The following is a 24070-nucleotide window of genomic DNA, read 5'->3' on the forward strand; positions in this document are numbered from 1 at the left end:
TTCTGATCTCTGAGTTAAATTTCATTGTTTGCTTTTTCTTTGATCTTGGCAAATTTGGGCAGAAGTGATGACAACACTCAAACTAGGTCAGACTAGGTCCTGGAATAGCATTAATTCCAAATGTAGGATATTTCTGTGCAGGATAAATACCAAATGTGAAGCTGGAACACATAAAGTCAAAAAATGCATCTAGATAATTTATGGGTCCTCTCTTTAAAATAATCTAAATGGCTAACTTTGCAACAACTTAGCCATCAATAACTTCCCATAAAATTTTTAGCCTGGATTGATGCTGTATCTTCTGTAATTTCTCAGAGGGCCAGGGAGAGATGAAGGTCTAGATATCAAACTGCAGATCCTAGTCACATACGAAGCTACAACAATCTAAATGTGCTTTGCAATTTTAACACAATGCAATAGTTAATATCACAATATACTTTGTTTTTAAAAGCAACATGACACTGGGTAAGCTATGAATATTTGAAGCATTATACCTCAAACACTAAAGGTCAATTTTTTTGAAAACTGAATATCCTCAACTGTGTAAGACTAATTATTCATCTTTTGTGCTACATTATAACCCAGCGTCTTAGGCCCTCTACTAGAAAATAGATGGGATGAGGAAAAAGAAACTCATTGTAATTAAGTTTTTATGTTTCTGGGCTGTTGGAAGTAGGCAGAGGTTGAAAAGACTCAACCTTTTCAACCTCTGCCTTCTTCAGCTCTTCGCAAGAATCCCAGAAATCTTCCAATTTTGTCTCTAGCCTTATTTCTTGAAATACTTCCTATCAGGAAAGAAAGCATATTATCAGTTAATAATGTCAGTTGCTAAGGATAATCTTCTTCAGGCTGTTTTCATCATTGTATAATCCCCCAATCTACACAAAATAGCTCTTCAGCTCCATAGCCCAGGCTCTCCTGTAACTCTTTTATTCACTTGAACTTGTTTTCCTCCCTTCTGTTTTTTTTTTTTTTCTTCACTGCAAATAAGTCTATCCAATTCTCATTTTAAGGCACGATTTTGAATTAATTCTACCTCTGTGCTTTTTCATGCGCCATGCATCTCATCAGAAATGTCTTCTTTTGACTGTAGTAATCTGTGCCTAAGAACTTCTTCTAGACCAAGAAGATGAGAAAAGACTTCTCAGCTTATTTCCATGCCATGCTGATCTTTCTATCACTGGACAGTTCTTTACGCACTAGAGTTCTCTTACCTGTTCTTGATACTCTCTATTGCTGTTCTACTTATAATTCAACTGTCAGCTTATAAATTTGTATAAGCTGTCACTTAGTGATTCCAAAACTTGATTATTATTAGAATCAACCAAGGAATGCTTTAAAAATAGTTTCTAAGGCTCCCCACCCCAGACTTATTGAAACTAAATCTCTAGCCTTTATGCTACATACTCTATATTTTCAAATCCCTTTGTTGAGTATGATTGACATGCAGAATGCCATATATTTAATGTTCAGAAGATAAGTATACATCTGTGGGGAAAAAAATGAAATGTTTCATGAATTTGTGTGTTCTCCTTATATAGGGGTCATGCTAATCTTCTCTGTATCGTTCTAATTTTAGTATATGTACTGCTGAAGTGAACACTTCAACCTATATTTTTATTTTGTATTTCAAGCAAACTTTGTAATGGATTTTAAACGACCGATTTGCTAGGCATGTGTTGTGTACCATCAATTTAGATGTCCTATAAATTATATTAGTTGAGTGTAATGAAATTTAGATGCACTCACCTTTCTGTCCAGGCTTGTAGATGGGCATCTGTCTGAAAAAGACCATGTTTTCTCGGGGCCTGATTGCTACCAATGTTCTCTTCCTGATTGAGCGTTGCTCCTTTAGCAGAGAAGGTAATGAAAGCCAGTCTGGCCTGAGGAAACTAGGGAGCAAATAAATACAAGATTGCTGTCTGTTTTATCAAAAAATCCCTCCCACTATGTGTTGGCGTCACTAAAAGTTTTAATTCATAACTTGTCCTATCTATTTTTTGAATAACCAATCTTGTTTATTTCTTTTGTTTTGTCACTTTCTTATCTCATCTCATCATTTAAATTAATTCTTTTCCTTTCTTAAAACTTTGCTTCTCTGCATTGGAATATTTCCTTTTAAATACCTTCTTCCTGTCAACAAATTTCTGTCCTAAAATCAAATGGCTTTGGCTCATCCCCTTGTCACCATCTATGACTGTACTTACATCATCCCAAACTGAGGACTATATTATTCTTTTAAAATTAAAAGAAATTTACACACACAGAAAAATAGTCTGATGTCTGTCTGTGGAAAGTCAATTATATGAGTACATTTTGTACACCTGCAATATTCTTTTCCCTATGAAATAGAATGAAGTATTTATCTCCAAGTTGATAATTTGAAGAAATCCTGTCTGGTAACATTCTCTTCAAATATTTTGGTCTGGATCTCACCATAGTTGAGGGAGACAGTCAAAACAACAGATTCTGTTTTGAAGATTGAAAAGCTATGTGTAAGCTTTACCTAAAGAGCTTTGTTGTAGAACAGAAAGGACGAGCAGAGCATATAGTCTACAAAATTTAAGCAAGAACAATGAAATTGAAAGTGTCAAAGCAATGTTTAGCTACTTAGCAATTATTCTGTTAACTGAAGGATTTTGGAGTTTAAGAAAAGTGCATTTTTTAACAATTTTATTTATTTATTTATTTATTTTTGGCTGTGATGGGTCTTTGCTGCTGCGCGCGGGCTTTCTCTAGTTGCGGCGAGTGGGGGCTACTCTTCATTGCGGTGCGCGGGCTTCTCATTGTGGTGGCTTCTCTTGTTGCGGAGCGCGGGCTCTAGGCACATGGGCTTCAGTAGTTGCAGCAAGCGGGCTCAGTAGTTGTGGCACGCGGGCCTTAGAGCACAGGCTCAATAGTTGTGGCACATGGGCTTAGTTGCTCCACGGCATGTGGGATCTTCCCGGACCAGGGCTTGAACCCGCGTCCCCTGCATTGGTAGGCGGATTCTTAATCACTGCACCACCAGGGAAGTCCCAAGTGCGTTATTTTTTAATGTTAGAAATACATCAGAAGGCTGAATCTGAGGACTTGAAATTCATGAAACAGAAGGATGCTGGCCTATGAATTACATTTTGTAGCCCCAACAAAGGAAATCCCAATAACAAAGCAGCAGTTGATTAAAATCATTAGTTTTATAAAGGTTAGCGGTGTCAGTCTCTTCATACGATGCTTTGCCTCCAAATTGATAGTGCAAATTTCATTTCAGATTTGCCCACTCTTAGTTCAGCTTCTTTCCTCAGCAGCCCACTGATGCCTCTTCTTCAACATAAATACAACGTTAGAGCTCTTAATTACATTCTGGATATTTACTAGGCAAACATGATGATGCCTTTCAAGTCTGGAATTTACCGTATGAATTAATATATTTTTGATTATATCATGAAATGGTAATATTGCTTAACAGCAAATTACTGTAATAAAAATGTAATTAAGCTTGAGCTTTCAATACCAAGCTCTATTTGGCTTCCTCATGTAACAGTAAAACCCTATGCAATCATTTGCATTTTTGGAGAATGAGAGATGTAGATAAATGAGAAAAACACCCGGAAGTATTCTCATCTACATCAGGATCAAAACAGAAGTCACAGACTGTACTCACCAGATCCATGTAGATCCAGGTACAGTGTGCTGGGAGCTCAGACATTCTCACTGGCAAGGAAAGCCTGTTGTGGAGTTTTATAGATCCATTCAGCTGCTTTTGTCATTCTTAAAGTGTAACACTTGTAACCTCATTGGATATTTTCTTTGAATTTTGATCACCTCCCAGTACCTGTCTATTACATGCCACTAGATGCAAAACTCAAATATCACCATCTCATTTATGAAAAAATTTACATCGACACTTAGACTTAAAAGATGACACCTGTGGGTGAATTTTTCAAGCACAAATTAAATCTCATTTCTGTAAGTTCAATTTTATCACAAATGAATTTATATCTCACTACACTATTATTTCCTGGTTGAGCTCTAAATTTGTGTTGAAAACTTAGTACCCATTTCTGGTTGATAATAGTTCCATAGAGTTATTGCTATGGGAGCAATTTACAAGTAATAATAGTGAGTGACCTAAGGAAGTTCAGATTGAAAAAAAAGAATTATCTTCTATTTTTATAGGTAATTACTGATTTATTTTCTATATGATATATTTTTGCATGCCAAATATATTCTGAATATTCTAAATTAAGAGAAAATAAGTAACCCCGGACCTCAAATTTTTAATGTAACGAAGATAAGAAAAATAAAGATAATAACTGACACCATTTATTATTGTTGGAATCACCCTTTATTGCTCCAAATAGCTTATGAATGTAGCAAGGTACATAAAGTGACACTTATTCATTAATTTATTCAGCAAGAGAAACTGCCATCTTGAAGATATTCTTAGACTGTTCCCTTGAAATGGAGACAGAAAGTCACCTATGTAAACATCAGGCAAGCTGGCACCCACTGCTGCTTGGCAAGAATGCAACACGATGTTCACTAGTTGCTTTTTTCTTACTTCTTGCCCTCCCCCCATTACTTTTTTGAGGTTGCATCTCTTTTTATTCCTTGATAAACAGAGCTCAGGGAAGTGGTGCAGCAATTTGCTTTAGAAACTTAAGAGGACTTCCGGGAGATAAAGAAATCACCTTCTTGTTCACAGGGAAACTTGTTGAGATGGATTTGTGTGGATTTAGGTAAGCCTTTATCAAGGTCTAGTGATCTGTAAAATAAAGGTCTCCTGGCAGAACACCAAAGTATTACTTTCTTTTTTTTTTTTTTTTTTGCATTGCATTCTCTTTTTTCCTTTTCCAAGAATATTGCCAAGTATTTTGTGTTACTTTATCTCTAGGAATTTGACTCAATATGAAACACTTGAAGACGATCTCATGATTGCTGTGATTACATCACATATCACAAAGGAATCATCTGCTGAGCTCTTCTCTAATATTGCCCTTTTACTGTAAATGGCAGGAAATCCATTCCATACTACCAATAGACCAACGCTTTTTTTCCCCTAAAATGCAAATTAATTATACGTGTCCTCTTTAAAAACTTTTGAATGGTCCATAATTACCTACAGGATAAATCCCAAACTCATTAGTAAGTTTCTTCTTAAGAAAGTTCTTAAGGTTTCCAACTTTAGCATCCAGTTAATATTCACACATTTAATATATAAAGACATTTTATATCCAGATAATTTTGTCTACAAAGAAAAATGATTGAAGATTATATAGGCAACGTATACTCTTAAAAAGTAAATAGGTAGTATTTACTGGTGAAAAGTAAAAATAAAAAAGAGAAAAAACGAAACTGTTTCCAGTCTTGTAAAAAAATATCCCAAGTTCCATGGGCTTCCCTGGTGGTGCAGCGGTTGAGAATCTGCCTGCCAATGCAGGGGACACGGGTTCGAGCCCTGGTCTGGGAAGATCCCACATGCCGCGGAGCGACTAGGCCCGTGAGCCACAATTGCTGAGCCTGCGCGTCTGGAGCCTGTGCTCCGCAACAAGAGAGGCCGCGATAATGAGAGGCCCGTGCACCGCGATGAAGAGTGGCCCCCGCTTGCCGCAACTAGAGAAAGCCCTCGCACAGAAACGAAGACCCAACACAGCCATAAATAAATAAATAAACAAAACAAAACAAAAAAATCCCAAGTTCCAAAGTCAAGTTTGGAGTATAACTTTTGTTCTGTCCTATATCCTTCTCATCTTTCAGACTTCACTTTCTTTAAGGTATGGTTTCTTAGGTAGTATTTATAATTTTTAATATTAAGAAGATAGAAAATTTCTGGAAAGAACCCTAATCATTTTGCAACCTTTGGTGATAATCACTTTGATGATAGAGATATTGCTTTGCACAACATTCAGTGTTATGCAATTGTTTCCTCTTGGATAAAGGCTAAAGGGCAAAGGGAAAATGTGCCTGGAATTGATCATGGGTTGTGTAATGAATGAGAGCGTGTCCTTCCCTCTGTGGAACATGTTCTTGACGAGAATTCTACCCACAACCCCAGCAGGAAGACACATCCTGCAGCAGATGGTAAGCAATGCGCCTCTGTCTTCTCCCTTCAAACCCCTCTTTGTGTGAACATCCACAGGAGTATGTACCTGGGGTGGGGCCGTGGAGCGGGGAAGCAAGCTCACAGTGTTCTCTTTGGAATTACCTTTACCTAAAAGAATAAGGTTTCTGTAAACTTGTTTTGATTTTGGCATCAAAGTTGTCACAGCAAGTTATAAAAATTTCCAGAATCTTTTTGCCAGCAGAGGCCGACTTACTCTTCCAGGCGGAGTGAGGTTGGGAATGAACGCCCCCTGCTGGGAAAGCACTGCAGCAAATGCCACCCCTTTGCATCAGAAGTTATAATTTTGTTGTAGCCAAAAGGAAGCTACATTTACTCACCCGGTATTTTAAGTATTAGTATATTAAGAATGTAGGTTGTGTGTAGAATTTTCCTTCCTTTCCCTGGATGGAACCTCACAGCCTGCTTTTGGATTCTGGTTCTATGACTTATCAGACAAATGGCCTCGGATGAGCCACGTAAATTCCCTGTGCTTCTTTTTGTCTATGAATGGAAATAATTATAATAGCAATGATTTATAAGTTTATTGTGGGGGTTAAATAAATTAATATATTTAAAGTGATTAGCACAGTGCCTGCAATGTAGAAAACATTGGATATGTCCCTTCTGAGATGGAATATTACACACACACACACATACACGCACACACACACACACACACACATACACACACACACACACACACACACACACACACACACAGCCCAAAGTCCCAGTCATGGAGAGCATTACTGTGAGCAATGGATGACTCATGTCAGCCAGACATCTGTACCGGCCCCTCTGCAAATGATTTCCCAGGATTAGTAATTAGAAAGAACTTTAAAAAGGAGGTATCGTCGGTTCTCTATGAAGATAAGATAGGAAAACAGAAGCAAGGAATTGGGGAAAAAAATGAATGATAAAGAAAATTTTACCAGTAAGTAAAAGAATGCCTAACTAACAGAGATTTTAAAATACCAAACATTTATTATCTCATTTGGCACAAATTCTGAGGAAGGCGGTATCAGCATTAGTTCAGCAGCTCACCAATGCCATCAAGAAGTTTCTTCCATTCTTTCTGCTCTACTTCTTTGGTATATCAGTATTATTTGTCTTTTTGGCCACAGTTGGGCTCCTAAAGCAGCCCAAATAAAGAAATATTATTTCTTCCCAACAATATCCCAATATGGAAGAAAAGGAGTCAGTAAAAAAAGAATATTTTGCTTCTGAATCTCTCTCTGTGTCACCCTCTCTACCAGGGAGCAAAATCACTCTGGATGCTGTACCAGGAGACACACTCCTGTATAGGTCCTCAGTCAGATTTGGTTTATATTTCTCATTGTTAGACCAAAGTAGTGATCTGGGGCGTGTCCTTTAGAAATTTCCCTCCAAGGCTGAAGTACTTGAAACCCCAGTTGCCGGGAATCTTGGTGGCTGCTGGCTCTGATGAATTCAGCTCCGAGAATTTCCCTCAGCATCAGAAAGACTTTTCACCCAAGTTCCCTCCTCTTCCTTAGAGGCAGCCTGGTATCCAAGGACGGGTGTTGTGACGGTATAGAGACCTGGTTCCCTTGCCTTAAGGTAGGAGAGCCCTAAAAGACCACTCCAGCCCCACAGCTCACCATGCCCTGTAACTTTTCTCGGGACCCATTGCAATTCAACTCCTCTTGTATGTACAATCCCGACTCCTTTATCCTCCACTGGTGTTGATCTTTAAAGTTGTCCCCAGTAAACCCCCTACACACACATCTCCATCCCAGGGTCTGTGTTTCAGGGAAACTGACCTGTGAACACCAGTCACTGTCAGAGGAGACAGTGATAATGTGATTGGCTTAAAAAATTATGCTCTATCCAAAAGCACCCTTAGGCCAGAGCAAAACACAAGTTTTCATCTTACTTCACTGGTTTCTCCTTCATTTATTTATTCTTCCTCGACCTGCCCCTACCCCACATTTTAATGTTGAGTGCCTCAAAGCAAAGTCCTTGATCTTCCTCTCTATGTAGATTCACTGCCATAGAGATCTCTTCCCATCCATGGTCTATGTGCTAACATGTCCCCAATTTTTTTTTTTTAACCCCGAGCTCTCTCCCAAATTTCTGTACTGATTGCTCAACTTCCAACCTGTTATCTCCATTTGAGTATATAAAATCACAAAAACTCTCTATGTCCAAAGATGAATTCCTAATCTCCTACTCAAGCCTACTTCAACCCCAGCAGCTCAGGTGATGGCAATTCTATTTTTCAGTAGCTCAGACCATACTGAGCACGGGAATAATCTCTGGTCACTCTTTTTTGTCATTCCTTATATCCAATTCATCAGGAAATTCTACTGGTTTTACCTTCAAAATATACCTAGAATCTGATAATTTCTTACTATCTCCACTGCTACAACCCTGGTCCAAGCCACCATCATTTTTTGCCTGGATTCCTGCAATAGCTGCTACCAGGCCTCCTACAGCCTGTTCTCAACACAGCAGCCAGGTGATCAGTTTCAAACATAACTGGACCAGGTCACTCCTCTGTCCAAAATCCTGCAAAAAAGTGTGATTACTTTACATGATTACTATCATGTAAGAACATGACAGATGGAATGAGTTATTCCCATGTCCAAGTACTTCTGTGTGGAGAGGGAAGTGGGGCAAGTGCCATACCATGTTTTGCTTTGCTAACACCAGCCTCATCCAAATCAGAGCTATACATCCTCCATGATCTATTCCACGGTGGTCTAGTTGACTAAGGACATCTTCTTAAACACACACACACACACACACACACATCAAAGCTTCGCATTTCCCATTCAACACTCCTAAACTGGAGTATCCCTTCTGTCCCATTTTCTATTAAAATTTGGACCAGGGAAATGACTTTGGTTTTCTGTCCAAAATAAACTGGGGAGATGTTTTAATGAAAAGGGAAAGTAACAAGCTATATTGTTTGTCTACAGTTTTCTCTTCTTCAGAAGATATTTTGATCTCAGTTCCCTGATACCTTCCGTTCTCACTGTGATACTGAAAAATTTTGCAAGTGTAAACATTACATCCCAGACTTTCTCTGTGCCTTGAAGAACAGTAGCTGACTTTGCCATGCCCTTCTTTTCTCATTATAATCTGAGGGACAATTTTATTATCTGAGTAAACTAACTATTGGATACATGTTGAGTAAAATGAGGACTGAGAATTGATTATTTACTTAGGCAGAAAAAGGAAGTTTCCCACCAAGAGACATTATTTGCCACGAAGTGAATTTCCTTCATTTTTCTTGAATCTTTAGCACAAAATGTACTAGAAGAGTCACATTTTCCTTGAGTGGAATCCTTGAATATTTATAGAGTCTGTGGTGTTTTTTAAAAAAATATGAGTACTGATTATCTATCTATACATGTGATGTGATATTTTGGTAAACTCGGTATAAAGGAATTGTTAACACAGTGAAAGAAATTTTTGTGCACCACACATGGGCTGACACAAGCAGTTTATCTAGGATGAATCAATTAATAAACATTTATGAAGGGTCCAGTTGTAGTTTAGGCACTATTGGCAGTGTACATTGGGTAGAGAGACTACAAGAATAAATAAGTCTAACCATCTTCTATTAAGATACTCTATTCTTAATTTGTTGAATACCTATAGATGCTAGGACACTCTGTTTCCAATTTTTTGAACTCCACAACTGGAGAATTTATCTCTAGCTTTTTCCCGTCTGTAGCAGAGTCTCAGCAGAATCAGAAGCCTGTACTGAAATCGGTAGAGAAATCATTTCACTTCCATCCCTGTTTCCTCCAGTTTCTTCCTGCTTCCATCTTCTCAATATTAACTCATTGCTGTAACGTAGTGTTAGGTTAAGCAAAAGACAGACATTGAGTACTGCTCTTCAGGAATAAGTGGTAAGCTCAGAACCATAAAATAATTTTTTTTTTTAATAAGAGACTCTTTTTTTTTTTTTTAATTTATTTATTCATTTATGGCTGTGTTGGGTCTTCGTTTCTGTGCGAGGGCCTTCTCCAGTTGTGGCAAGCGGGAGCCACTCTTCATCGCAGTGCGCAGGCCTCTCACTATCGCGGCCTCTCTTGTTGCAGAGCACAGGCTCCAGACGCGCAGGCTCAGCAATTGTGGCTCACGGGCCCAGTCGCTCCGCGGCATGTGGGATCTTCCCAGACCAGGGCTCGAACCCGTGTGCCCTGCATTGGCGGGCAGATTCTCAACCACTGCGCCACCAGGGAAGCCCCATAAAATAATTTTTAGATAAATAAAATGTCCTTGGATTACCCTCTCAATCAATAAATCCAGCAGTTAATTTGTGACTTTCTAAGTATACTCTCCCCTCCCCCCCACTCTTTGATATTTCATCGGCAAGAGTCTGTTTTGTATTCTGTGTTTCTTTTTATTTCATTGAGCTCACATGCCCCCTGGCAAACCTGCCTTTCTCTTTCTCTAGATGTTGGAGGATTCCGTATTCTATCTAAAAACTTGAATTCAGAATTGACAATAGTAAAGCAAATTACTAGAGTTGCTATCAAACAAAGCCTTGAGTTTTCTAGGATGAAAATTATGAATGATGCATTGAAAAAAAAGAAAATCATAGACTCTGATGCAAAAGCACAGCATTTAATGGAATAGTAAAGAAACAAAATCTGATAAGAAGTCATAGCAAGCAGAATGCAGACTATTCAGGATGTGAGGTAGTTCATGGTTTTCTTCCAGGTTTGATATAGAAAAATGAGTTTGTTCAAAGTAAATTGTTTTCTACCTGGGACTTAAAAATATAGTTCAAACAATAAATAAATGTGTATATGTATATATATAATATGTGTGTGTATATATATACATATACACATTTATTTATTTATTGTAGATAAACACTTATATACAAACATGCACAAATATATACATATTAATATATACCATGTGTATAAAATATGTACATACTTATTTAATAACCTATCAATTTATAAAACAAAGATAAGAGGTTTTTTTTTTAAAAAAAATGAAACATTTATAAAAAGCACATATATAGCTTAAAATTCTTTAAAGCTGTCTTAAAGACATTAATAAAGATCTTAATGTACCTATCAGGTAAGTACCTATCAGAGTACTTATCTAATGAACGTAATTATATAGACATTGTGAAGTACGAGAGACTTCTCTTTGCTTCATCTATTGTTTTATCTTCTTAGGTTTTCATTTTCTTACCAGATGTATTTTTAACAGTCTAAGATGCATGTAATTTCCTTACTTTTTTGCGTGCTTTGTTTTGGCTCACTGGGAAATGGAAGCACTGCTGATGTAAGAAGCAAGGGCATATTCATTTGGAAAATAAAAGGAAAGTTCATCCTTATCAAATCTCCAACTTTCTATAAACAGATTATGTCAGACAATAGAGACACACTAAGTCTAACCTTTCCAATAATTTTGCAAGAGTGTCAATCACATCTATTTTCTAAATCCAGGAATATCCTATTAAAGTTTAAGGCACTTGACAAAGTACATTTAATTAGTTGGTGACACAGCCAGAATTCAAAGACTTCTTGACAAACTTTGCATGACATTCAACGAGAAGCTAATACCACTAACCTTCCAGGGAAAATTTTTATCTTCTTTACAACATCTTAATAATTGTTTTGAAACCTAATCTATCCAGATATTTTCCTATAACATTTCAGAATATGGCTTGCTCCTCTTCTCAAATTAAAGAGGCAACATGAAATGGTAAGTCTCGGCCATTAACAACAAAAACAACAGCAACAAGACCTGGAAGCTTAGCTAGTTTGTATTTCAAGTTAAAGGTGAGCTCCTTTGCATTATATCAAAAGGATTCTAGGTGTTGAAAAACTCTGGTAAATAGAAAATAGCCCAGTCAGAAGTTATATATATCATGGAGTAAAAAAATCAATATATAAAGTAAAAGCAGATATTGAAGACTGAGGATGATTTTGGAAAATTACGTAGCTCAGGGAATCCTAGATACAGATATCATGTTCAATAGTTCTAGAGTATGGTTGTTGCTTGCCTACCTTTTTCATAATAATCGTAGACCATGACTGGGGCTGGCTTAATGTTTGACACATGGTTACTCTGCTCAACGGAGAAGGTGAAACTCTTTGCTGTACCACAAACCTGTAAAGATACAAATTATAAACACATCAGAGCAAGTCTACAAAAAAGAAAATCACAGAGCAAATTATTTCCAGAAGTTTATGTTCTACCCAATTAAATAAATCCAGGGTATCATGATCTAATATAATGACAAAATAATGAGTTAAGTAACATTAAATTGTATAAAATGTTAAATTTCACTGATTATATTGAGGTGCACGAAATTTAGTTGAAAACATTATAAAAATGTAGGCATTTATGTGAAGGTTAATGAGGTATACATAGAAAGGATGACCCTGGAACTCATGCCAGCCTCCGCTGGAGTTCAAGTCAAACTATAAAAGAATTATACATCTTTGACCAGACTATATTAGATACTGTGAGGAATAAAAAACAGAGAAATGATGTTTCTAAACTTGAGAATCATCTAGTCAGGTAGCCAAGGCATATATGAAATAGCATAAGAGTTAACCGGGAGAAGATGTTTAGTGGGATGAAAGAAAACTGATCATCTTTAATGCCTCATGAATTTTTGACAAGCCCTATCATGTATATCTATAAGAAATAGAAGCATCCAATTACCCTCAGAAGAAAAAGAAAGCCACGGAGGAAAAAATTATTGTCAACTTACATTTTCCAGGTAGAAAAGAACATGGTCATTCTTGAATTCACTCTTCGTTACTTGGCCATTGCTTTCAAGCTTTAAAGAGAGGGAGAGATAGATGTGAAAGAGTACCATTCCAGATTGAATGTTTCATGTTTTTTCTTTAACCAATTGTCAGGAATTTATTTTATGAATGTTCCCTTGTGCCATGATGCTTTCATAAGCACAAGTAGGAATTAATTTAAAAAATAGGTTATGAACTATGGGAAATAATGACTGCTAATTGCTACAAATTAAGAACCCATCCCTCCACTGTTCTGGCAAAAATATAAATGTGAATTGTGCATAAGTTTGTTTAAGTGAAGAATCCCATGGCTTGGTTTTGCTAACCAATTATTTCATCAACATACTACTGCTTTTTCTGGGCTGAGAGATTGGGCTTCTCTTATTTACCTCCTCAATGAATGACATGACAGGAGTAAAGCCTGATAGCATTTTTACAACAACAAGGACCAACTGGAGTTATTGTGAATTCCAGTGTATCTGACATTTAAAAACAAAACACTAGCTAAGACATCATTTTAGAAGAGTGACAATCTTATGTCAAGGGTGTGAGTACATAGATACCAACTTGCTGTAAGTCTGGAGGAGAGGCAAAAGCTGGAGAGGAAAGATCTGAAGACAGTCATTCTCATACGTCTGGAAACAATTAGAGTGATCATGGATGAAATGATTCAAAGCAACGTAAGTTGGAGTAAAGAATGAATGATCTGGACCTAGAATCTCCCCCAGTCCTGCTTTTAAGCTTACCTGAGGCCTCAAAGTAAGAACTTATAGACAAAACTTTTAAACTTATGCTCCATATACTCATGTTAGTGTTAGATTTGTACAACACTTAAAAGAGACCTTTGTTTAGAAAGCAGGATGTTGGCAGAATCATACAACAGATATGCCCCAAGAGATTTTCTAGGTTATATCCCTGACTTTGGGACATGAAGTTAAGAGCAGTGTATTCCGTTCTTAGCACTGAGGTGCAACAGATTTTCATTTGGAAATCCTAAGAAAAATCCCCCAAACTAATTTTACTCAGTGTTTCACATATTAACCAAGATTAAAACTCTTTGGTGCCTATAAATTATATTTTAATTCAAGAGAATTATTTTGCTTTTCTACTCTGAAAAAAAATTTTAAATTTTGCTCTGTACAGTTATAATTAAATAAGCATTTGTAGGTTTTCTCTTATCGGCCCTCCTGTGTTTGTCTTTAGAAAGAAAAATTGTATCTCCATTGTCCAAAACTGACAGTGATTCCACACAAAAAAGTGGTTGCATTGCTGGAGTATTAGTGTGGCAGAAGCTTTCAAATTGCATACAGTACAAATTATATTTGCATAATTCTAGCTTTGATTTAGTTGAAGATGTACTAAGTTGTGCTGTGTGCACAGAGAGCAATAAAGTGGCTATGCTACAGAAATATCACCATCAACATGTGAACTCATGATGACTAACATTATTAATATTTTTAAAAATTAAAAAAAATTTTATATAATTTTAAAGGTTACTTTCCATTTACAGTTATTACAAAATATTGGCTATATTCCCCGTGTTATACAATACATCCTTGAGCCTATCTTATAGCCTCTATGGTTTGTACCTCTCACTCCCCCATCCCTATATCGCCCCTCCCCGCTCTCCTCACTGGTAACCACTAGTTTGTTCTCTGTATCTGTGAGTCTGCTTTTTTGTTATATTCACTAGTTTGTTTTATTTTTTAGATGCCACATATAAATGATATCATACAGTATTTATCTTTCTCTGTCTGACTTATTTCACGTAGTATAATGCCCTCCAAGTCCATCCATGGACTTCTTCTTTATCCATACATCTGTTGATGGACACTTAGGTCACTTCCATGTCTTGGCTATTATAAATAATGCTGCTATGAACATTGGGGTGCATGTGTCTTTTCAAATTAGTGTTTTTGATATTTTGTTATTTTGCTACTGTTTAAAATAATTCTTTTCTGATGTGCCACTTTCTCTCTAACCTGAGACTTGATATCAAAATGGGACACTTACTTGAGGGTTACTGTCAGGTCAAGATTACTCTGGAATATGTCTGAAGAGTTTTTCTTTACCATTTCCAAGGAAAGGGAAAATCCAGATTCTTTCTTAGGTAGTAGCACATTATACCTCAGGGTAGCCTAGAAAGAACAGCAAATTGTAAGAAAATCCATCCATTTATCCTGTAGTAATAATTGAAGCACTTATTGTTTCTCTTATTTCCATTATTAATGTACTTTGTTTTATACCTTCACTATCAGGGAATAAGGCTAAATGTAATCACTGGGTTTTCAGACGACATAAGAATCTTTAATAATGTAATTTAGTGTATATATGGACATATAAACACTACCAAATGTAAAATAGCTAGCTAGTGGGAAGCAGTCACATAGCACAGGGCGATCAGCCCGGTGCTTTGTGACCAGCTAGACGGGTGGGAGGGAGGGAGATGCAAGAGGGAAGAGATATGGGGATATATGTATATGTATAACTGATACACTCTGTTATAAAGCAGAAACTAACACACCATTGTAAAGCAATTATACTCCAATAAAAACATTAAAAAAATAATGTACTTTAATAAAAATATCAGAATACTTTCTAACAGTGACATACCTCAAAAAACTTCTCAGTTATCCAGTTATCCTTAAGAGTAAGTAGGTCTTTACAAAATAACTTTAGTTTTCAGCTCCTGAGTGGAAAATATCAATGAGAGAAAGAGTAAACATGGAAATATGCAAAATGGTAAAATATCACTTTGTACATAACTGAACAGATAGTCTGACTTTTTTACTGGCAAACATCCATCTCCCTCACAGGTAGAGTTCTATTACCTGGAAAAATGTAGGTCTGAACACTGGACCAGTAAATGATTGTCACCGTTAACCTGGAAAATCTCACTGGATTCTTCACTGCTAAAGGTGACAGTGTTTTGGTCATCAGAGAAGGTTAAATTCATGTAGCGGGTTATGGAAAGAAGGCAGATGGGAGTGTCCTGCACAGAACAGTACAAGCATCGATCCAAGTTCTGTTATGATGCAGTATTAGTCATTATTTGGCCATGAACTTTAAATCAACCCATAGAAATATTCCTATGACAGGTCAATAGAACAGCAAGAAGCAGCATTCTAAACATTAGGAAAAAATATATTTGCTTGTGGGCTTCCCTCGTGGCGCAGTGGTTGAGAGTCTGCCTGCCAATGCAGGGGACATGGGTTTGAGCCCTGGTCTGGGAAGATCCCACATGCCGCGGAGCAACTAAGCCCGTGAGCCACAACTACTGAGCCTGCGTGTCTGGAGCGTGTGCTCCGCAACAAGAGAGGCAGCGATAGTGAGAGGCCCGCGCACCGCGATGAAGAATGGCCCCCGCTCGCCACAACTAGAGAAAGCCCTCACACAGAAACGAAGACCCAACACAGCCATAAATAAATAAATAAATAAATAAAATATTAAAAAAATATATATATATATTTGCTTGTGCTAGTTGTTGCCATTTTTGTCAACAAATCTTAATTAGATTTTAGTTTTCTAAAGAATTTTATAATATCTGCTGTTGAAAATAGTGCCAAATCTGTTCTAAAAATTGAGGTGTTATATAATACAGCTGCCACAGATAATGCTTATGCCCAACTATCTTCAAAGATGGGAAGTCAGAATCCAGACAGGATTTCGGGAGATTCACTAACATATAGTTTTACTCAGAAACTAAGGCTGAAAAATAAGGAATGCAAGGAGGGACGTGAAGACTTTCCTCGTGGGAATAAAACTGCATTTCTTTGCATTAAAATTTTGATGTATTTGTGGGGAGGAAGGTAATCTCCATGTCTTACCCTTCTGCCATCTTGGAGCTATCCTAATTGGGTTTTCTAAATCCAAGTGGGTGAGCTTCCTTGGCTACACTTTTGATGTTAAGTTCCATGTATGTGTGTTGTAATACATGATATTTAAAAAGTAAATTTCCATGAGAATTGTAAAAAAAAGCTTTTTTTCTTTTATGATGCAGGTTTCAAAGTGAATATTTGTGTACTTGTTGTTTAATCTATGTTTCATGGATCAACACTGGAGACCACTACCTAGAGCCACTTGAAGCTAGAAAAATGCTAGTATTGTTTAGTTTGTACTAATTGATACCTATCTGGGTGGTGTAAAGCCTTTCTACTCAAATTGTGGTCCCTAGACCAGCAGTATTGGCTGCATGTTAGAAACTCTCAGACTCCATCCCAGATCCACTGAATTAGAATCTGCATTTTGCCAAGAATCTCAGGTGATCTGTGTGCACTTAAAAAAAGACTAGCTTGGTAATTAGGCCATTTGAGTTCTATTCTCCTAGTTCACCACTGTTAGGAAAATGACTTCAAAATTCTAGACTTTGCTCCCTTTATAAAACAAGATGATCTCTAAATTCACTTCGAATTCTGAAATTCATTGTCAAATGTCTAATCAATTTTATGTGTATTTCAAGAAGATGAATACACTTTTTTTTTTACATATATCCCCTTTTTTTGGATTTCCTTCCCATTTAGTTCACCACAGAGCACTGAGTTCTCTCTGCTCTACAATAGGTTCTCATTAGTTATCTATTTTATACATAGTATCAATAGTGTATATTCGTCAATCCACTTTAAATGTTCCATTATTTCTGCTTTAGAGAAGAAATGGACACTTCTGTTGGAATATATTAATTCTGCAAATATGTATTGTGCTATGTCTTCTCTAAGGACAGAAGCTGGTTGTTTACAAGGGTATTCCGGGGAAGACCACAGTAACACCTACTGAAACACAGTAAGTGTGCAATAAGTATGCGTAAATAAATGGAAAACTGTATTAATCTAGAACTATTTCTAGGGACAGCAGGCCACCTCAGCCATGGAGACCTAGCCACACTCTCCTGTACTCCGCTTTTCCCATCCTTTCTCATTATGCCAAGCCTTGGAATTATAAAGAAGTATACATGTGTTTCAGGACACTCTTTAAACAAAATCTTAACAACTTATATTAAAAACAGCCTCCTTCATTACAGACCTAGAACCTAGGCATGCCAGAATTTCTTCTCTTCCTCTCACAAGGCGAAGAAGAATCCTGCAGAGTTACAGTATGATTTACATACTTCAAGATCTTTTCACTTGCTATTTCCTCTGCATGGAAAGCTCTTCTCCATAAATCTTTAAGGTTCACACCCTCATCAGCTTCAAGCCTTTCTTAAATGTCAACTATTCAACTCCAACGTGGAGGACCTGTCCGCCACATCATCCACCTGGTATCAAGGAGGAGACGATGCTGGAAGATGCTGACTGCTGCCCAATGGCATCAAAGGTCTTTCCCAACCAAGAGGACCTCACTGACCTGCAGGTCACCATTGAGGACCCAGAGGGGACCCCATATGCGGGAAGCCTGTTCTGCATGAAAGTCCTGCTGGGAAAGGACTTCCCTGCCTCCCCACCCAAGGGCTACTTCCTGACCAAGATATTCCACCCAATGTGGGCACCAAAGGTGAGATCTGTGTCGAGGTGCTCACGACGGACTGGACAGCTGGGCCGGGCAACCAGTGTGTGTTGCAGACCATCAGGTGTCCTCTGATCGCCCTGACCCCCAGGCTGCACACCCACGTGGAGGTGGGCCGCCTGCTCAGGGAGAACCACGAGGAGTACCCGGCAGCCGGCAGGCTCACAGAGATCCGTGGGGGGCGCAGGTGGGCCCGGGGGCAGCAGGGCTGAGGGTCCCATGTCCAGGAAGCACGCAGGAGAGCACGGTAAGAAGCTGGAGGCCAAGAAAAGGATGGACAAGAAGTAGGCACTGTGATACCTGTCGTGGCCTCTTCTCCCCTCCCACCCCTGACCTGACCTGACCCTGACCCCCAACTCTGTCAGTTATTTAAATTATGACTGAGGTGGGGGAGGGTGTGGGGATACTGGGACCTGGATTTGTTTTTCTAAATAAAACTGGAAGAGCAAACAAACAAACAAACAGCAAAAAAGTTAAGGTCTTTCCCTACCTTACTATTTTAAATTGAATTATTCTGGAGTATGCCCTATTCATGTTCCTTGCTTTCTTTTCTCAGGGCATTAATTTATCCTCTTAAGATAAACTGTATATAGTAGTATACATATATATCTCTCTATATATATAGTATACATATATAATATGTATTTATAATAATACATTAAATTTATTAAATGTATATTAAATATAAAAGTATATATTTATATATACATACTTTGTTTGTTGATTGATTTCCCCACTAAAATGAAGGCAAAGATTTTGTATTCCCCACACCTAAAAGAATGCCTGGTACTGAATCAGTGCTCAATTAATATTTATTAAGTGAATAAATGTAGGGGCTCATCTTGTACTTTCCCTGCCTCAGGACTAGAATTAGCCATTTCTCCAAGGATTCTTTGTTTCTTTAAGAAGAAGATAGTATTTAGAAGTCAAGATCTGGAATGTTAGCAAAGGTGCATAGACAACTGATGGATAGATAGACAGATAGACACATACATCTATATTGGTGAGTCCACACTGATATCTCTAATTCCAATCTAATACATTAGAGTTATTCTGGCCTTCTACTTTTCAATATTTGTAAGTACATTTTCCAGTTGAGAGAAACGTGGCTGTTATTATCTGCAATACATTTATTTATTTGCTCAATTCATTTAATTTGCTCAATAGAATGAATCTCCAAACCAGTACTAGACGTCTCCTCCACCTGCCAGCCCCTCCGTCCACCTCGAATGTGCTTCTGCCCGACTCCCATTTCCTTCCTCAGCACCCTGCCATCCTCTAAGGAGCCTCCATGTGTGGCTCTTCCGCCACAGACTGCCCCTGACACCGCCCTATCAGGAAGGAAAGATGGAAAGGAAAAATGAGAAGGGAAGATAGGAAGGGAAAATGGGAAACAAAGGGACAATGGGAAGGGTGTGCATTTTATTATTCATTATTTCATCCAGGAGTTTGATGGATCGCTTTTGTAAATGTTGTTCCTTTTCTCTTTTTTTTTCTTTGTAAAAATATTCACATGGGTCTTCTAAGCTTCTTATTTGGGGCACAGTGTTAGTTATACACAAAGAAACATCAAGTGCTGAACACGCGCAGAAAGAAAATAAGGAAGAGTGGTTGCCGGTACTGTAGAAGCCAATCAAGGTTTGTAGAAGAAAATGGAACCAAAGCCTGATCTATGAGGCCCTATAAGATGGGACTCTCCCTAGTTATGTAACCTCAACTTCTTTCTCTCTTACTGTGAAAGGTCTGAGATAGTCCCCACTTGCAACGTGCAAGCTAACAGGTTAGCCTACCACAATTTCATGGATCCTGGCAAAAAAGCACAAGACTCTTGGTTTGGAAGTAGGGACCTTATTATTCCCAGAACAGCAAACAGTGTGAGTTACATGCCTTGGACTCCTCCCACCAATGCCCTAGTCCCACTGGAGTTGGGTCAGCCAGTCATGTGATTGCTGCACATACAGTGAGTTGGAGTCACAGCTGAGGAATCAGAAGCTTAGGAAACACCTTAAAAAAAAAAGATTGGGCTGCAAACAAACCTGCCTGATCTTTGCCCTAGAAGGACAGATTGTCTCTTACACTGGACAACAAACAAATCTGCTCCCTGCTCCTAAACAAAACAGAAGTTCCCTCTACTTCCACGTCTGTTTGCTATAAAAGTACCCTTGAAAAGACAGCCCAGAACAAAAGCTGATGGCTCATCTATTAAACATGCAAAAATGCCAAGGACTTATGAACAACTGTCTCTCAACAATATCCATACCTTATTTCTACACCATCTTGGTTTCTGATGAACTTTCTCACAAATATGTTTCTTAGTGGGCCACTCTGATTAGGCTGACCACTAGGAACTTAGACCAAATTTGTTCAATTTTTCTTAGCATTTAATTAACACAACTATCAACAGGACTCCCAGCAGTCAGATGAGGTCAATCTAATGTACTGATCTCACCTATGCCCTTCCCAGGGTCCTAGACCCAACCAGCTAAACGAATCCATAAGCCACCAGGGTCTACCTTAGAAAGCCAGAGCCTTTTTTCTTGTTTATTTATTGACTTTTGTATGCAGTTTAAGACAATAATTCAGGTATAGTAGGATGTATTGGTGACTGCACAGACTCTACCTAAGCTCATAAGGAGAAAGGCTAAGGCAATTCTAACTTCTTTTTTTTTTAAGTTAAAAAAAAAATCTTTATTTCAGATAAAATTAATTCCATAATTAAGGATAAAACAAACACACTTCCCTGAGTCCATCATTTCAGGTGATTGTGATTTCCATGAACATTGGCGTTCCTGAGTATCATCTGAATATTTGCCGACATGCTTGTGGGAAGCTTCTGCAGCCTTTTCTTGGTAGGAATTCCAGTTTCTCTGAATTCTTCCCTTTCCTTCAGGTACTCCATTTTGCATTCTTCATAAAAGGCTGGATCATTATAGTAAGCAGTTACACATTCTTTCAATGAAGAATTTTCTTTCCGGCATTTTACTAGCATGAGGATTCCAGAGCCCTTGCAACATTTACGGAAATCTTGAACTTGTTCAGAACATCTCTCTCGGGCCTTTTGTCTTATTATTTTAGGGATCAAAACATCTTTTGCGACATGTCTGAGATGCTGCGGGATCGAGCGCCATGTCCACGCGTGGGAGGCGGCAGCCACGTGACTGCCCACACAGGTCAATTCTAACATTCTTTTTTAAAAATTTGTTTTATGGAAGTATAGTTGATAATTCTAACATTCTTAACAACCCTGGCCAGTGAGCTGAGGCTGATCTGAATGCCTTCCAGGGTGAAGGTTGGTGATATTGATCATTTCAGGTAAGTCCAGAACAAATTTTGTACCAACTATTCTAACTGTATTGTTCCTGTTATAGGCAAAACTACCATCAACCCAAAACTAAAATAGCCAGTTATAGTTGTTTTACCAGCAAAATGGGTTTATTCTGGAATAGCAGAGAATTACAATTCAAGAGAGGCAACAGGAAAGGTGTTGTTCCTTCCTTTTCTTAAAAGCAGATGAAATTCCCATGTGAAAAATGTCCTCCCTTGGACCAGAAGAGAAGTAACATTCTTATCATCATGGATAAGAAGTTGAGACTGAATTTTATGCAAAGAATTCTATACAAACAGACCCTGTTAAAATAATTCTTATCTTCCTTTTTCCTTCTGGTTGAGTGTTACATGTGTGAGAGCTCTCCCTTCAGGGCTTCCTGACTCCATTTAAGGTGAGGTTTCCCTTTATTTTCACACTCCCCGAAGAGTGTACTTAAATAGCCAGTTGTCTTTCTGAGAAGCTTCCCCAAATAACCAAGGGTAGCTTCTTTTGGGAGCTGTCTTAGCTGTTTGAGAACTATGTGATTTACTGATGGTATTTCCTTAAACATGTTCAGGACTCATGACTACCCCTAAGGTGCTAGTCACTGTATTTTGGCAATTGAGGCAGGTTAATGCCTTATTTCCACACAAGAGGTACAATTCCAAGGGTGTGCCTTGGGAAAAAATGCTATATGCAGTTGCTGGAGTTCCCAAGCAGGACTTACACATCAGTCTTAGGGCACAGACTGACAATGCCCCTGATGTAGCCCTCCAGCTGGCTGGTCTACCTTAGGAGGCCCAGTTCAGTTCGAATAATTGAGGCTAGTCTTTCTTTTTTGAGGGAATTTCTAAGGAAAGCTCATTCAACCTGTCCTGTTTGTCCAGGCCAACAGCTGGGTGCCATGTATGTAGCCCACTGAGAGAGGATGAGTAAGTGTGGGGAAGACACTGGAACAGTTGCAGGAGTTTTGTCTGAGAGGTACAGAACTGACACTGTCTCTTCCTATTTCCAATAGACTTTCTGGAAGAGTTCAGAGGAAGTACAATAAAATCATGGTTAGAACTGTTTGGTGGAGGCTGGTAGACCCAACATTGATTTAAAATTAGGGCACTTGAAACAGTTTGAGAAAACTGCACTGGGGCATATAACTTCATGAGAAAAGATCTAGGGGTGTGTGTGTGTGTGTGTGTGTTTTTAATTTTTATTTTATACTGGAGTACCGTTGATTACCAATGTTGTGTTAGTTTCAGGTGTACAGCAAACTGGTTCAGTTGGACACATACAAGTATCTATTCTTTTTCAAATTCTTGAAAGACAAAGATACTAACATTCCTCCTTTCCCCAGACTTCCTGGGGTATTCTCTTCCCAGGTGCTGGAATTGATGCTCTGTCTCCACCTCCAAAAACTCAGTGTGTCCCACTGCAGTAGCTATAACTTCACATTTTCTTCAATCATCCCATACTTGCACCTATGTCTTTTGTCCAAAAGTATCAGGTGCAAGAGAAACAAAGTCACGTTAAAAATAAAACTTACAAAGACCTGTGATGTCCCCTACTATGACCCACATGGGTTACTCTAGGGGAACTCAGCAAGCAGTGAACTCAACTAAGTGATCATTACCCTTATGAGCTAGGACCATGTCAATCCAACAAGACAATCCACATTGCTGAACCAGAATTAAGTTCAAATTCCCTAGGCTCAGATCTCATTAACTGAATTTATTTATTTTTCTTTTGGTTGTTTGTTTTTTAATTTTTATTTTATATTGGAGTACAGTTGATTTACAATGTTGTGTTAGTTTCAGGTGTACAGCAAAGTGAATCAGTTATATGTATACATATATCTATTATTTTTCAGCTTCTTTTCCCATATAGGTTATTACAGAGTATTGAGTAGGGTTCCCTGTGCTATACAGTAGGTCCTTGTTGATTATCTATTTTATATATAGTAGTGTGTATATGTTAATCCCAACCTCCTAATTTATCAATCTTCTCCTACCTTTCCCCTTTGGTAACCTTCATCAATTGAATCTGGATTCCTCCTCTCCCCACAGGATTGGGTAGGGTTGTGGTCTGGGTATCTGAAATTAAATACAATAGAAATGTTTGAGTCCTTCCTCCCCACCTCAGAGTTCCCCAGCCTACTCAGACAGGTACATATGGCCTTTGGTCCTCCTCGGGGTCAGGGAGACCTCTGCACCATCTCTAATCCATGTAAAAGCAACTGAGGTCAGAGTAGAAGGGGTGGGAGGGGTCAGGAGTATGGTGGAGAGTCAGCTCTGTATCAGTAAGGAAGGCACATTTCCTTTCAGTTTTGAGAGGCATGTGAATGCTCATGGTTCAACCAAATGTATTTCTAATGACTTCTATCCACCCAAAGCTAGACATATTCATTGCTGACACCATTTATTTAAACTG

General features: G+C 38.2%; 1 protein-coding gene, 1 non-coding gene and 2 pseudogenes across 2 annotated transcripts; 1 reads left to right on the forward strand and 3 right to left on the reverse strand.

Moving 5' to 3' along the window:
* Positions 1-1496: 1496 nt before the first annotated feature.
* On the reverse strand, positions 1497-1603 carry LOC132373908 (U6 spliceosomal RNA). The gene has a single exon (XR_009505564.1). It is a non-coding gene; the product is annotated as a U6 spliceosomal RNA (small nuclear RNA).
* Positions 1604-11338: 9735 nt separating this feature from the next.
* LOC132372827 (ovostatin homolog 2-like) lies at positions 11339-15799 on the reverse strand. Its single transcript, XM_059934943.1, has 6 exons — positions 15675-15799; positions 13590-13596; positions 13233-13295; positions 12807-12875; positions 12094-12196; positions 11339-11388 (listed from the first exon to the last, which is right to left on the reverse strand). Exons 1-6 carry the CDS (start codon positions 15797-15799, stop codon positions 11339-11341), a joined length of 417 nt encoding a protein of 138 aa, XP_059790926.1.
* A 2315-nt stretch (positions 15800-18114) lies between these two features.
* Positions 18115-18639, forward strand: LOC132372828 (ubiquitin-conjugating enzyme E2 S-like; annotated as a pseudogene).
* A 2452-nt stretch (positions 18640-21091) lies between these two features.
* Positions 21092-21470, reverse strand: LOC132372829 (COX assembly mitochondrial protein homolog; annotated as a pseudogene).
* Positions 21471-24070: the final 2600 nt, after the last annotated feature.

This window comes from Balaenoptera ricei, chromosome 10 (assembly GCF_028023285.1).
Source record: "Balaenoptera ricei isolate mBalRic1 chromosome 10, mBalRic1.hap2, whole genome shotgun sequence".
Lineage (NCBI taxonomy): Eukaryota > Metazoa > Chordata > Mammalia > Artiodactyla > Balaenopteridae > Balaenoptera > Balaenoptera ricei.